The 16,585-nt window shown below is 40.6% G+C and overlaps 1 protein-coding gene across 1 annotated transcript; it reads right to left on the reverse strand.

Moving 5' to 3' along the window:
* Nucleotides 1-3,573: 3,573 nt before the first annotated feature.
* Nucleotides 3,574-9,144, reverse strand: LOC119692761 (inhibin beta chain). The gene is made up of 3 exons (XM_048627461.1): nucleotides 8,989-9,144; nucleotides 4,983-5,032; nucleotides 3,574-4,606 (listed from the first exon to the last, which is right to left on the reverse strand). Exons 1-3 carry the CDS (start codon nucleotides 9,015-9,017, stop codon nucleotides 3,876-3,878), a joined length of 810 nt encoding a protein of 269 aa, XP_048483418.1. The 5' UTR covers nucleotides 9,018-9,144; the 3' UTR covers nucleotides 3,574-3,875.
* Nucleotides 9,145-16,585: the final 7,441 nt, after the last annotated feature.

The raw sequence follows: 16,585 nt of genomic DNA on the forward strand, positions 1-16,585 counted from the left end.
CGTCTGTCGCGCCCATTGATTGCACGCACCCGCGCCCCACGTGAGGGATATTCTGGAAGATTGTTATCTGAATATTCTCTGGTATGACTTATGACACTTTGCAGAGTAGGTAGGGGTTATGTGAAAGCTATGAAAGAGTAAAGTACTAAGTTAGTACTTACCATAGATAATAATATTATGAGAAATGTAAACTTTACGCCAATATTATTAAGTAAGTATTGTTTCAATTCTTTGCCTTCTAATCGGTGAACGGATTGATGTAAATCTCTCTCTCTCTCACAGTGTAGTGAGTTACAATGCTTCAACAGCTTATTGATGTACTTTACCTACTTAAAATAAGAGTTATCTAGGTAGGGGTATTTTAGTGTTTGTATCCTTATGTATCTGTTGGTACGTTGACATATAGGGAGACCCACGACAGTGGTTCAGACAAAAGACAAAGTTGTGATTTTTTTGGTCTCTGGGTCTCAAAAGGCACTAGAACCGTGAGGAGGTCCAGAATCTCCCGCCACCGGCGCCGGCGAGTCTGCCGCGGTCATCGATCGCACGCAGCATTCTGTTCTGTGCGACTGCTCTCCGAAAAGATAACGACAACCGGCGCCGGTGCACATGTAGCTTTGTAGGATTCTATACTCTACACCTTTTGTTTCAAGTTAAAAAATATATAAAAGTAAATAATAGGGGTAAAGTCGTATTTATTAGGTATTACGGATGTCACATGATTAGTGCTATGAAATGACTAAATTCTTACATTTTCAGCGGCAGAAGATAGGTTAGGTACCTATCAATCTAATGTAGGTATGCGTTTATCAGCATTTCAGGAATTATTTAACGGGTTCCCCTCATCTCGCCTAATCTTTATTGCCCAAAACTCGTTTCGCATAACTTGTAACTTGTAAAGGTAGAACCTTATTTAACAGAACATAACATATGCCCATTTATAGATAAGTACTCAGGTGCTTATAGAAATAATTTGTAAATGAAATGGACTTATTATTATAGCCTCGATTAGAGGTTAGGGGTTATTCAAGTGATCCAAGTAAAACATTGTTTAAGAACTAAAAGTATTTAAATAGAAACCCTCGGAGAATAATCAAATGGCCTTATCTGAATACAAAGTTTGTAGGATCTAAGAGACTTATTCATAAGATGATAAAAACACCCACACAGTACGTATCTACATGGTACCTACCTATCAAATTCAAAATTAAAAAAGTAGGTATACTTAATAACTATAAAAAAATACATAATTATTCGAAAGTTTTGAGGAATATTTATTAGAACATAGATAATTGCCATTATTGGGTACGTCTAGGGCACTCTAGGGATAGGGATAGCCTAGAAATATCCCTAAAAATAAAAAAAAAGTATAAACATAAACACCTACGAGTACCATAGTGTAGTTAATAGATATTATGGCAATCCGGCTCACAACCTATGCAGATACCATGGGCTAAACACGATAGCTGATGAAAATTAAAAGGTTCTTAACAATGTTTACAATGTTGTAGGAAACTTTTACCTGTACCTGGCGATGCAAACAAACGTTTTTATAAGTAAGTGAGCATTTATCTTTATCGAGAATTATTTAGGTACTTATTGGTAGGTTAGGTTAGGATAGCTAAACTATTGTGTAGCTTGACCTCACTCATCGTTCCGCTAACTTGACTTGTAGGTACTACCTACCTACCATATATAAACAAGCTGTACCTTCCATGTTAAATCTTCAATGACTGACCTAGTCTTACTAGGTCTTTCGTGTTGCCTGTGCTTATCTACCTATAAACTAGGTCTTACGCGATTCCTTTCGTAACAAATTTTGACCGGCTCCCATTCTGCTAATAAAGTTAGCTTGCGTTGGCGAATTCTGAAATCCCTCGCCTATACAACTTAGTTGCAAATTGCAATAGAATGTTTTGGTGTTGTGCCAAGCCAAGTTAATTGCCAAATTAATCAGATAAAGTCAGTCATGATCCATTGTTGGCATTATTCGTATTATACAGTTGGTTTCCGTAAGTCCTTTGGCCACAAAATCATAAAATACTTTAATAAATCAGCCTTTTATGTCCTGACCTAACCAAACTTGGTAACAACCGTCTTCAAAGTGTCCAACCCAGGGACTCAACCCGGGACCTCACGGTGGTGAAACAGAACTTTCACAGACCACATATACATAAAATAGGCATAGGTACGTAGGTACGTACCATCTTTGCAACATCATATTGTCCTCTGGGTATATATACAGTCATACCTATCATACCTAGTTACTTTTGTAAAAACTGTACTAAGTAGAAAGTGATAAAATTTACATACCAATCCATTGCACCGTTGACCATGACTTGCAAATGTCCAATGCATGCGGCTCACAATATGATTTACTAGAACCGGAAATAAATAGAATATTCACGAAGCACGTTGACATTCCAAAGGCCCCTCGCAGCCTCGCAGTTCGCACAAATTCACTTAGTACACCCGTGGGTTGCTCTATCTAGACAAAAAAACTAACGAGCGGAACTGTTATGCTATCAGTACGCTAAAAACTAGGAGAAAGAGACTTAGCGCTTCGAAAATTATTTTTCGAAAGCTAGAGTAGCCATTTTGTAGGAAAAGATCGAAAAAAGCCTATTTTAGTCCTTACACAGCTAAACTAGAGAGACAGTTATTTTTTAACAAAAATATAAGGTTTGGCTACTGATTCGAGTTGATACAACTGGTGGTCAACCAGTTATACGGATCTGCCGTAAGATTAAGAAGAACACTCTTTAAATAAAACTTTAACTTATTCAATTGTACTGGATCACCTGCCGAATATTCGGTATTCGGCTGAGAGTGTCGGCCGAATATTCGGTATTCGGTATTCGGCCAAATCACTATTCGTGGCATCACCAAGCTAAACACATAATAAAAACTTCAGAGTCTGAAAAATTTTGTTAAGAACGGAATGTATGTCAGAGCCACAAAGATGTATTTGCTTTGTGGTCAGAGCTTAATGTTAGGTGTGAAGATAAAGTAAAGATTACCGGCCAAATATGTATTAATTTATGCAACATACTATATTTTTTAAGTATCTAATCGTCAGTTCACCACCAGAGATATGTCAACCACGTGGTTTACTTGTCTAAGTTCACCACCCACTAAAAAGTACGATCAAAATTTAATTATCAGTTTAACTTCCGTAATCCGTTACTCGATACCAATAATAAGCAGCGAAGAAGCTGAGAATACCAATGAGGGAGGTCTAAAATTAACTTTATTTCATCAAGAATCATTATATTAAGTTATATTTTTCAAGCATGACCTTAATATTAGAGGTCTTTGAAAAGTTGTGAAAAATGATTAAAGATTATCTGTAGAAATGGTACCATCGGGGAAATCATGCGTCTGATTTAAAAACAGTAAGTAAGTAGGTATCCATTGCCAAACATGTAGTCCGAGCTTCAGTGTTTGTAGTGAACACTTCAGGCAGGCTCCAAGGCGGTTTTAAGTTTAAAGTTAGGATTTGCTCAGCCGATTCCCCGATTGCACATTAATCAGTTATGGGACCTGTAGGATCATAAATGAAAGCAGTTGTAATAATTATGAAAAAGTTGATTTATTATCATAATAATTATTATAATACAGTTTACAATAATTACAAGCGATCACCAAAACGGTGAAATAAAACAGCGTATTAAATTATTTATTTATTATTCGATTTAGGTTATAGAGTCTTTTGAACGCGAGAACAAAATATTACACAAGTCGAGAATATTAGTTATAATCGATTCGGATAACTCGGTTTGGAGAGCGGCAGAAGCGCACCGCGATCAGGGTAGCGAGCGCTGGCGGAGCGGAGCGGAGCGGCGGCGGCGGCGGGGCGGGCGGGGCGGAGGCGGCTAGGGGCAGCCGCACTCCTCCACCACCATCTCGGGCAGGTCGCGCTTGATGATGTTGGAGTCCTCGCCGAAGTAGATGAGCGACAGCGCGGAGAAGCGCAGCGGCGCGCAGCACGCGGCCAGCTGCAGGCGCGCCGCCTCCGCCACCTGCGCGTGGTTCGTGGCGAAGGCGAAGGGGCTGCGCGCACACGCGCCGCGGCAGTAGTTGGCGTGGTAGCCCTCCGGCGCCACGATCCAGTCGTCCCAGCCGAGCTCACGGAAGCTCACGTAGTAGGTCTGTCGGCAGCAGTGGCCGCGCGGCGCGCCCGCACAGTCCAGCGCGCGGCGGCGGCGGCGCGGCGGCGACTGCACGCGCAGCCGCAGCAGCGGGCGCGCCGCCTGCCCGCCGCCCAGCCGCAGCCGCACGCGCCCCGCGCAGCCCGAGCAGTCCAGCAGCAGGCGCCAGTCCGCCGCGCCGCCCGCCGCCCAGCGCCGCGCCGCCGCCGTCACGTCCAGGCGCTGCCACGCGCGCGCCGCCACCCGCCGCGCCGCGCCCGCCAGCGCGCCCACCGTCGCGTTGTGCACGGTGAAGGCCCACAGCGTGGCGCCGCCCGCGGTCCGCGCGCCCCCCGCACCCCCCGCCAGCGTCTCGGCGCGCACCACCAGCTCGGCGGAGACCACGCGCAGCGGCGCGCCCGCCGCCTCGTGCCCCAGCCGGAACTCGATCAGTCGCTGCCCGTTCAAGGTCTCACCTGCGAATCAAACACGATTGTTGTTGCTCTATCGCCTCTGCGGGTGGGGTGCCTACTCCTGCGGTCCCTACTGCGAAATGACCCTCGGCTGCAGTGGTGTCGGGGCGCGCGGGGGGCGGCGGGGTGCGCGGGGGGGCGCCTGGCTGCGGGCTGCGCGCGCGGGGCTCGCGCGCCACCCCCCCGGCGCCTCGGGCCGGAGGAGCAGCGCGCGCGCCCGGCGCGGGGTGACCGCGCACTCCCGCATTACAATAGCAAATCCTATCTCCGATAGTTCTTACAAATGATCAAAACTTGGATCTATCAAACCGTCGACCACTGCACCCCCTACCAGAGAGAAGAATCGATTAACATTATTAGGTATGTCGTGTCAGACTACAGCGCGTCCACCGCGGGGCCGGTTGCTCGCGTGTCCTCGCTGCAGCGTCCCTGCAACAAACAGACATACAACATTCATATTTATATTTATGAACTGGATCCAGGGATGTTTGCCGGAAGGGTGTGATAGGTCCTAGGTGATGCAGTTTCTGGGTCAGCGACGCAGATCAAAGGGCTACAACTGTTGTCCACTCGAGCCGTGTTTCATTGAACTGTGTTAAAACGACTGCTGGTAATAATGATACTCGTATAATGTCAACTATTTCAAGGTGTGTCCGATGTTGAAACATAAGTAGAAACTATAATCAGTATTTATTTGAAAACAGATTCATCAAGTTCACAATGCCACATCCGTATTCGCAGCTAACTAACAATCATTTTTGAAATTCTGAACAGAAACCGTATTATCTTTATCTACTACCTATACGAACACATATTAAGTAGATAGACATTAATATTTAACAGCTAGCAATAAGCTAACCTACTTAACGCTAAAGCCTTGTACCCACTAGAGGAAAAATACCGAGCGGTCCGTTTCACCGGATTTCGAAAAGACATCGCACGATGTCTTGTCTCTTTCCACATCAGCAGTCGAACCTATGACTGCAAGTTGCAGGACATCACTGGATATATAATGTTTGGCGAGGTCTGATGACGTCATCAGATGTCTTCGGAGACACGAGTCTCTCTACAATATTACCCAAGCTGGTACTCAGCTTAACCCGGGTGCGCCGGACCGGGTGTGCCGGGCCGGGTGTGACGGGCAGTGCGGGCCCCCGCCCATGGCCGGCCGCTAAATTATGCACCGCAGTCGGATCGACCCATGAACAATGCACCATAAATGCATGGCTTGAGACTTTGCTTGTTTCGCTTTACTAATGCTACTTAACTTCCTACTTGTGGGACAGATAATACAATATGGAGTAAAGTTTGAGTTTTTTTTTATGAGATGATTCTGTTTTTAGCTGGGATTGATGATGTAACGCCTCTTGTTACGAAGTGTGTAAAAAGCTAACGTTAACTAATCATAATTTGAGTCAGCTGAGAGCCACATTATGTCGATGCAGAAAGCCTATATTCGAACTTATAAGTATAGGTAGAAAGTATTTTAATCAACTGCTTAGTAAGATATAGTACTATATATTTGTAAATGTAATTGTAATAATTGCAAATGTTCTTTGTAACTATGCTTGATGTGAGAACAAACAGCTGTATGGCCTGTAGGCTAATGCTGTATCCTTGATGACTGCTTCATTGCTGAAGATTCAAGCCATGACCTTTATTTTTCAAGACCTAAGCCAAGTTGACTAATAGGTACTTCAGGGCCTATTGTGTATAGCAGTGATCGACAATAACTAATGACGATGATGATTTATGGTAGGTAAGTAGTCCACGACTTGTTTTACACATTTTGTAAAATAAATAGCAATTAAATATCAATTTAAAGCCATAAATAATTTGACCTGAAATCTAGATGCATTTGTCGATTGCTTTCGCTTGGTGAACGTCAAACTTCAGCGGCTCAAAAAGTCGCTTATTTGAAAACTTTGAGCCAAGGTAGGAGAATCTTCTTCGAGTTACGTATTCAGAACCGGCCTAAGATCTACAAAAGTCGGGTGCATTTATTTTATACAATAAACGACAAGTCTGTTTTTTGATCTCAGACACTAAATTGACAGATTCTTAACGGTTCATCAACAGTAGATTGTCTCGCGATTAAATGATCGACTGTTCATGAACCGTTCAGAACCAGTCAATTTAGTATCTGAGATTACAAAATAGACTAGGCATTAATACCTAGGTACAGATGAAAATAAGGTGAAACTGTGTGCCATTGACTAGCCCGAACGGGTGTATAATTAGGCACTTATTCCGACAAAGCGGCTATGTTAACTCTATAATTAATTAAAACAGAATTACAACCCATCTTTATCACTTTAATGCTAAGGTTGTTATGTAACTACTCATCATTTCCAATACCAGTGTATTGTAACATGTACTGTTGATGTGCCATATATAAATAAATAAATAAATACCACCTTGAAAACACTTCAACGCTAAGGCAGCGTTCCCACTACGCCGGACCGGCAGATCTGCCGAAAACCGGACACCGGACAGAGTGTTCACATTACATCGGATCCCGGAAGAAATTCAGACAGTCCTCAGTTGAATTTGGACCTGCGCGCACAATGGACTACGAAATTGTTGTGTTGTGGTGGTATCTTAATAGAAGGCAAAATAAAAGAAAACATTGGGTACACCCTATTTTACGGGAAAGATTTTCCATTCTTTTCATTTTACATCCAGGGGCGAGGGGAGCACGAGCGGGGCGAGGGGGGACAGATACCGGCACAAACTCGTTCACATTACTCCGGGCCCGGTCGTTCTACCGGCAATTCGTAGTGACAAAACGTTCGGTAGAAATGCCGGGCTCGGCAAAAATGCCGGACCCGGGATAGTGTGAATAGCTTCATATAAATTGTACAGCCACTAGCTCTTCCGGCAGATTTACCGGCGCGGCAGATCTGCCGGTCCGGCGTAGTGGGAACGCTGCCTAAGGTCTTTATATGTTACTTCTCAGTGATTCCAATACCGCCTTGGAAACGCGTAGTAGTGCAGAATAGAGCTCCAGTAATTGCAGTGGGCTAGTGCTCCACTCAGCCTATGCTAAGTCTTGTTTCTGGGTTATCGATCTACTCCATAAAGAAAGCGATTTAATGCCTACTTAACGCTTAGGTATTTTTTGGAAGGTTAAAAAATATTTTGTGAAAATTATTAGTACAGACTCGCCGGATGGCTAATAAGCGGTGTGTAATATACTGACTGTTATGCCTAAGTTCCTGGGTGTGAATCCCACCCAGTAAAAATGTTTTTTATCACTATGTAATTATTACTTTGCTCTATTTTACAATCATCAAGGAATTAAAGGCAAAATTTTAAGAAAGTGTGTTTTGAAAAAAATCAGATAATATTTATAACGTATTAAATCCAGTTCGCAACCGGAAATCTTTGGGCCGGAGGGATTAACTTTCTAAGCGAAATGTCCGGACAAAAAGGTCCACCAAGAAAGTAAGCCAAGTATAATTTATAATATGATAAACATATTTCCATCACATTATATAAAAGCTAAAATGGTCAGAAGGCGCGTGGGAGGCCGCTGAAAAAGCTTACGAAAAAGTTTCGCACGTGTCTCTTTTTCCCTTATAAATATAATTGAGGACGATTACGAATAATATAAGGTAATTTTTCATTGATATGGGCTTGGTTAATTTGTATACAGCGTGTTTTAAAAATGGTACGGTAGTAAGTCAAAAGCGGGTGACTCCGCTAGTCATTCTGAACAACGTGGGTCAAAAGTTTTAGCTAGAATGTGTAATTACATGTTACAGTTAGTAATAACTGTATGTATGTGTTTTTATTTTAAATAAACTTACACCTTACTTACGTTTGTATAGGTAAGTATATAATGTAATCTAATACATTAAAAATTCTCATTTAAACTGAACAACAACCTATTTTACTTAAAAAATCTCTCTACGGCTGAGGAATTATGATGTTAATATGAATTTTGGGTCAAAATTATAATTGCCTGAATAATGCATAACTTATTTTACGAGTTACGCTAGTAAAACCAGCATGCATGTTGTGTACGGGTACTCCGGCAACGCGATCCACCTTAGCATACGAACAACTTTAACAAATAAGTGAAGAATACGTAGCTTAATATTATTTATATTTTTAGAAAAAGTGTCTTTACACACCACTCCAATAAATAGTTGCAATAAGCTATCTAATAAAGATAATTTTTTAGCTTAGAATAACCAAAAGAGGCATTTTTGGTTTAGTTTTAGAATTTTTCTTCTATCTGTCAGCAAATGCTGCTTTGATTTACTGGTCGGACTATTAAGAATACTAGGTAGTGTTCAATTTTTTTTAATCCGTTCCCAAAATAATATTCTGTCTATAAGCGCTACCACATACCGCGAAAAACCCAAAAGCTTACTCACCTCGAGACTTCAAGTTGGGAAATTCCCATTTCCCATTACGGGGTTGCGTAAAAAGTTCGTTGACCCCTCCATCGTGGCGACTGCTCCTGACGACCTCTGCGGGAATACTGCCGTACCGCCGCTCCGATCCGGCCTTTTATACCCGCCACGGCTGTAGGGGCGAAGATGCTGTGATACTTTTATGGTGTCCTGGTACATTGACTAAGATATGTAGATTTTTTGGTAACTTTCCCATTATACTCTGCAGTTTAGAATCAATAAGATCAGGATTTATGAAACAATATAGTGTTTAGTGTTACGGATTATGGACGTCAGTGGTTGAATAACTGCGTCGACGTTGCATAATCTTTTATCGATTATCTAACTCAAAATAACTCAAAGTAATTGATTCTGAGGATACAAAATTAATGACCGATTTCTCTTGAAACATGCATTTATCTATCATAATGTGCTATTCAATCGGTTTTCAAAGAAAATACTTTATTGCCATTCTTATTACTACTTATCGAGTCTGATAAAAAGACAATTTTAAGTTGCTATGTATTTTCGTAGCGTTTCGTAGGCGCTGCGTAGGCCCGCGTAGCACTTAGCGCGTAGCCGATACATCCAGCGTAGCGCGCGTAGCACCTTTGTAGCACTTACCAATTTTATTATCATCATTGAGTGTCGTTTTATTTCGCATAGTTTTTGTCATAATCATTAACTATGTAAGAAGTGATGATGTGTGAAGTGTTGTCAATTCACAATGTCGAGATCAAGAATATTTTTGTAATAATAGAATTCATCCTGTCACTCTCTGAAATGATATTTAAGACGAAGCATATCACACCCATAACTTTTATCGAGACGTGGTAAAATTTTAAAGGCGTGCTATGAGCACACAAAAAAGGCTTGGTGTTTTGGCGCAGATTTTTAAGTTATGCCTCTTCTACGAAACGTGAAACTTGTAAATGTCTTTCCTGTAGTAAGTATACTGTGCTTTATTAATGACCTGATCGGGCAAATTTTATTTCTAGATTTAGATTTCCACAGAACTATTCCCTCAGATTTTATTTAGATCGAATGTATGGGGACATAATATTTTCCACTTACGAGTTACCTTGGCTATATGAAACATGCTCTAATGTAAATTGGTTCTTTGAATCGAATGAATAAAATACTGACGTCAACTTAGAATCTAGCTTAAATAAAACACACTTAGTTTATTTTTAGTAGGTAAATGTCTAAGGTTATCCCTATATCCCTACATACTAACAACACCACATTTTTCAATCTTAGACACCAAAAAAACATATATTCTTGGTAGGTAATGGTCTAAGGTTATCACTACATACTTACAACACCCTATTTTTAAATCTTAGACCCCAAAAAAAGAAAGCAGAAACAGCTTAAAGCTTAAATCGGGCATTCCTGGATACTTGTAGTAGTAAGCTGTAGGGTGCTGGAGGGGAGAAGCGGCTAAGTAGGACTGCGTTGGTATAAAATTTTGGCAGCCACCCAGACTACCCCTTGTTTGTGCGACAGTCAGGCGCCTGCTTTTATTTCATTACTGTGGCGTAGGGATGTGCTCGAGCTCGAGTCAATATCGATAGTTTTTGCATCCTTTTTGGTGTTAACAGCTTTTCGAACAATCGGTAGATACTTAAGGCGTTATTATATGCAGAACTAGTGGATAAAATCATAACTTTCGTTTGAAAGCGTTTTTCCAAAAACTGTCAAGGCCATGCTAATTCCAATCTTTACAACCTACCTCCTAATCCCTTGTTTGTGCTTGGAATCTAGAAGTTAATCTAAAAATCGCTAACGACGGCCGTTTCTCGGTATCTCCGGCAACCTCTAAACATGGTAAAGAATACCTATCACGACTGTGTCTGCCTGTTTCGTCTTATATACGTATTCTAATTATACCACTTTTGCAACACCATACTTATAATGGATTGATTTCGTCAATTAACGTATATAAGTATTTGTTTTTTTGTAGAATACCTATTCAGTATATTCTTGTAGTCATAAGATTCTTTTCATACACGTGTGCTACGTCACTAGCCACTTCCAAAAAGCCAAGCAAAGTTAAACTGTATCTCGGACCGCAACGGTTGCATTTTCTCCGTTTGTATTATGTAACAGGATAGTCAGTTGTTTTGATTGAGCTCGCGATATCAATCGGATTGTGCACTTGTGCTTGAGGCTATTTATGTGACTTGATTTTATTGATTAGTTATGATTTGTGCATAGAGTGGAGGGGTGTTGGGTGGCATTCGGGCACGCATTTTTTGCTCTTTTTATTTTTATTTGAGTTGTTACTTATACAGGTGTTGCAAAAAGGATATACTAAGCCGAAAGCTACATGTGCAGCGTGTTTATTTTGGTAGAAACCTATACAAAATATACCATACAATCTCCAAAAATATACCTCTTTGTAATAATAACTCTCCTCTCAAACATTTTATACAGTGACAGACAGATACACACACGTTCACTAACAGCCCTACTTCAGTCGTGTAGTCTCTCTAACGATAGTGCGCCGTTCTCATCAATGTCATCAACATCAGTAAATGCGTAATACATGTGGTATTGAAACGACTGGCTTTGAGATTTTATTGGCTTTTATTCAATGATTTCAAAAGGAAGGATAGGCCCTTCAGAACATTTTACTCAAACCTTCTTCATACAATCAAAATAACTGTTATCTGTCATAATTTGTTTGAACTATGTCAGTGCCTAGCAACTATATTGACGACGTAACCTTGTACGTGCGTTAATAATTTACCATCCCGGACATTATTTTACTATTTGCAGGCGCCATATCAATAATTTAAGACAAATTCAACTACTAAAATTAAAACTGTTTTGGGCTGTAGACCTGTAGAGCGTCCCGTACAAATGGACTAAAAATCACGCTCCAAAACGTAAGTGTGTGCAACAAGAAAATGTTCTCGGAGGATAGTCAACAAAAAATGACGTCCGCACAAGGTTACAGTGCGCGGCCATTGTAGACTTTGGTAGTAAAATAATTATCACTTTATAATGTGTTTATTACTTAATTTAATGGTAATTACCGATGATACGATATTCGATGTTTCTTTTTGACCTTCGTATAATGGTTTTTGCAGCCTTTCACAACACAACTACATATTTATCACAAGATTCACAAGAACATCTCTCGGCCACAGACAACTGTCGACTGAGGAGCGTTGGCCCTAAAATTACGATTTTAGGGCCAACGCGCGGGTGCCATTTTTTTGAGTTGGAGGCCCTGTCCTTACGCTAGTAATATATATGTCAATGCTTTTATTATAAAATAAATCCAAATAAGTACACGTCTTTCGTCTTTCACTCTTCTTCCTTTTTTCTCACTCTGTCATTCCTCACCATAGACACTTCCTCTTGAGTTCCAAACCCCACATACAGGGGCGTATTTACCCTAGGGCTAAAAGGGCTACAGCCCGGGGCGGAAGGCGCCGAAGGGCGGCCCAGGGGCGGCCGGCAGGCCGCCCTTGGGCTTTAGGTTAGAGGAGTAAAAAAGTACAGAACAATATTTTAGGACGTAAGCCTAGAACGGCCCTGAGCCATCTTTCCAAATGTTGATTTCATGTCTTAAGAAATATGATTTAAATTATGAAAGCCGCCTTCGCTCTTTTCTGAACCGGCCGGTGAATAGTCTTTTTTTTTTGAGTAAATGTACCATAGTCAGGGGGGCGGTACCTACCACAGTCGCATAGGTTGGTACCAACGGTATAGTCCCACTTGCAAAGATTGTCCTTGCAGCGGCCTACCTCTGCTCGCAACCGATTTAGTGTATTCGAAATGTGCCAGGGGAGACTGATACCGGGAGCAAGTTTTTCCTCAAGAGGTAGGAAAGGATCCTGAGGCTTCTTTTCTTCCCAGAACCTTAGCCTTGCGTTTTGTGGGTTTTCATCCGTTAAGGACACCTTACTATTTAGGAACGCTTTGCGGCTCTTAAGGCGGGAAGGTGCGGCAGTATGTGAGTAAAGTGTATGTCTGGAGTCGCATTCTTGTTTGCCCTTCTCAACAGAACATGCCACTTTTCGCCGTATGCTAGGGGATGCTATCCCAGCCAGAGAGTAGACTTTGTAGAGCGGTGTCGGTTTGAGGCATCCCGTTACTATACGAACTGTGTCGTTAAGAGCAAAATCTACTTCTCTAGGATGCGCGGACCTTGCCCATATCATCATCAGCCAATAATCATCCAAGGAGCGCCACAACACTCGGTCCTCGGCCTTCCTCATCCAACCAATACCGGCTCTACCCTCCTAAGGTCGTCAGTCCAGCGGGCAGGACGTCCAACGCTGCGATTGCCTCGTTCGTGGTCTCCACTCGAGAACTCGTCTACCCCAACGATTATCGGTTATTCGGCAGATATGACCAGCCCACTGCCACTTCAGCTTGCTTATTTTGACAGCTATGTTGGTAACCTTAGTCCTCTGACAGATAACCTCATTTCTGATATGATCCAGCAGAGAAACCCCAAGCATAGCTGTCTCCATAGCAAGCTGAGCGACTTTAAATCGGTAGATTAGTCCTACCGTCAGTGTCCACGTCTCTGCACCATACGTCATCACTGGCAGGACGCACTGGTTTAAGACTTTTGTCTTCTGGCTCTGAGGAATGGAAATCTTACCCATATAGGGCAGGCAAATTCGGCTGAGAAGCAGAGTGCTAAGCTACTTATTCGTAGAACTTGCGGAGAGGCGCCCCAGCTGGTAGACGTAAGCCGTCGCAGAAGGTTGTTTCGGGAGCTTTTCTTCTTGGCGTTTTGGCAGTGGGTTTTGTACGTGAGAGATCTATCCAGGGTCACTTTGAGGTATTTTGGTGACGAGCAGTGCTGGATTTTTTAAGTATGAAAGCCGGCCTCTTCTTTTCTGAACGGGTGCCGGTGGAATAATCATATTTTTTCCGCCTCTGTATTTTTTAAGGAAATCTAAAGAAAAAAAAATTGCCTCACTCAGTTGCCAAAGTTTATTTAGCTAAACGTTCTAAAATGTTCTCGTCTATCCAGAAAAATCTTTTTTTTTCGGAAGATATCATTATTTATGCAAATGTATGACCACATACTATTCTATTCTATTCTATTCTATTCTCTGTGGGGGTGTAAGTACCTGCACCTGGCTCTCTCGAATGGAACCGTTGTGCATATCCCCAAGGTCTAAACTGCCTTCCTAAGCTTGGACCATTTTCCCACCACGCTGGTCCACTGCGGGTTGGTGGGTTCACATATCTAGATTTGCTAGATCTAGATATGCAGGTTTCCTTACGATGTTTTCCTTCACTCTAAGAGCGATGGTATACATTGTACTTAAGTTAAAAGAACTCATTGGTACATGTCAGCGCCGGGATTCGAACCCGCATCTCTGGCGTGAGAAGCGGGCGCTTACCCGACTGAGCTACCACCGCTCTCCTCGCATTGTATCACCACAATGTTCTTATACATATTATGTAGGTCGGTAGGTACTAGGTACTATACACATACTAGACTGCTCTTTTTGATTTAAACCGACTTCGAAAAAAGGAGGAGGTTCTCAATTCGTCTGTATGTATGTTTTTTTATGTATGTTCACCAATTACTCATAACATAAATGGTATGGACCGATTTTGAAAATTCATTTTGATGTATTGGGTTGAGCTCAGGGGTGGTCCCATTTTTTTCCGAATTTTATTCCACTCCCAAGGGTAAAACAAAAAACAAGGTAAAGGGGTAAAACAGGGGTATAAATTTCCATTTTGGGCACTTATCAACCGATTCTAATGAAACTTAGAACGTAAATATAGTTCTTATAACAAAAAAAATATGATGGTGACCTTGAGCTGATCTGATGATGGAAACGGACGGCAGTCAAGGGAACTCCTCAACGGTATATAGCAACTACCTCGTGTTTAGGCTTGAATGATTCGTATTGATAATTATTGCAAATAAACTAAAAATAATAAAATAAAATAATAATTAAAAAAAAAAAACCGACTTCAAAACCCACCAAAAAGTAAGAAATAATTTAAGGTTAAGACCAATCCTAGGTGACAGTACCTGCTTAGGTATATTTGTACTATCACCTAGGATTGGTCTAAACCTTAAATTATTTCTTACTTTTTGGTGGTTTTTTGAAGTCGGTTTTTTTTTCTTCTTTCATTCCTTGATGGGGCGGAAAACTACAGGAGCCCAGGGCGCGCAATATTTAAATACGCCCCTGCCCACATACATGTATAAAGTCATTCAAAAATCAAAAAATTCAAAATTGTTTATTTACGTAAACCAAAAATATGCTTAAATGCTAGTTGCTGAAGCCTCCTTTTAAGTATTACGATTCTTAAGCATTCGAGGAGGTTTCTTTCATGTATCTAATAATAAATGGTGTAAGTAGACTTTTTGAAAAATTTTAAGAACAGATAAATATACTTACCCCAATTTCAATAACGGATTTAGTTAAATTAAATTCACATAATCACACTTCATAAGTATTTATTTCGTAATTTGTTAGTACAATTTTAACAATCACAATTTCTACACATTTAAATACATATAATCATATTATAAGACACTCATATGACTCCTCTAATGAAGATTCAATCTAATAAATAAAAAGTTAGATAAGTACATAATACTTATACTAAATACAATATGATTTTTTATTGTTTATACAATAAGTACCGATTTTAAATATAGTTTTCTATAACAAAATTAAGTATACTCATCTAGACTCCAAACATAACAAGACACAAAGAATTATTTCATAGTTTAAACGTAAGGTTGCTTTTGCAGATTATGTTATCATAATGGAATCAGGCAATACAATTATTCTGATCTGATGATACTTACTGCTGATAACACGATTCGAAAACTTTTATGGCAGTGATAATTTTAATCCGAAATTAATATTCAAGTTTCAATACAATTCTCTCAATCGTATCGATATATTTTATTAAAACTGAATTTAGCAATATGAATCGGGATGAAAGTTTATGAATTATAAATTCGATATTCGTATTGTTCATGAAGTTAAAAATAATAATAATTTCGTAAGTATATAAATACTTACATGATTCACTTGAAAATTAAGTTTTTAAAGACACTCAAAAATAAAACCTACGTTTCGGAAGACATTGCGAGATTTGTAAATAATTAGGCGGCTTCAAAAAAGGAGGTTCTCAGTTTGATGTATGTACGTACCTCTATGTTTGTGCGCGATTATATGGAGTTTGACTGACCGATTTTAATGGGGTCTGCAGTAACATATTTTGTTACACATATTATTATTAACTTTGTACTGCATTACATACTTTCATTCTGAAATTAAATAACAACTACACAATGTTTTTCGTTGTGTATGCCTAGTTGCCTACCTTCTACACACATTACCACATACAATATAAGTATGTTACCGAAGATACACTCACGACTGTAATCCCGTAAGGGGTAGTCAGGGTACGCTTTTTGCTGTCCATTGTTACTCACGTGAAAAGTTGCGAGCCGTATCGACATCGTTCATTTTAAGCACAACAATTTCTAAGTATTAAATGCTTCTTACCTAATATAACAATAATATGATAAGGGGTATGTCTACAGTAATATTGTCACATCAAG

This window comes from Plutella xylostella, chromosome 18, assembly GCF_932276165.1.
Source record: "Plutella xylostella chromosome 18, ilPluXylo3.1, whole genome shotgun sequence".
Lineage (NCBI taxonomy): Eukaryota > Metazoa > Arthropoda > Insecta > Lepidoptera > Plutellidae > Plutella > Plutella xylostella.

Excerpts from the sequence above, each read along its gene's own strand:
- LOC119692761 (XM_048627461.1), bottom strand. The coding sequence starts at position 9,017 with ATGGGAATTTCCCAACTTGAAGTCTCGAG. Across the intron at positions 5,033-8,988 it reads TCCCAACTTGAAGTCTCGAG|GGACGCTGCAGCGAGGACAC; the intron begins GTGAGTAAGCTT and ends TGTTTGTTGCAG. Across the intron at positions 4,607-4,982 it reads GGCCCCGCGGTGGACGCGCT|GTGAGACCTTGAACGGGCAG; the intron begins GTAGTCTGACAC and ends TTTGATTCGCAG.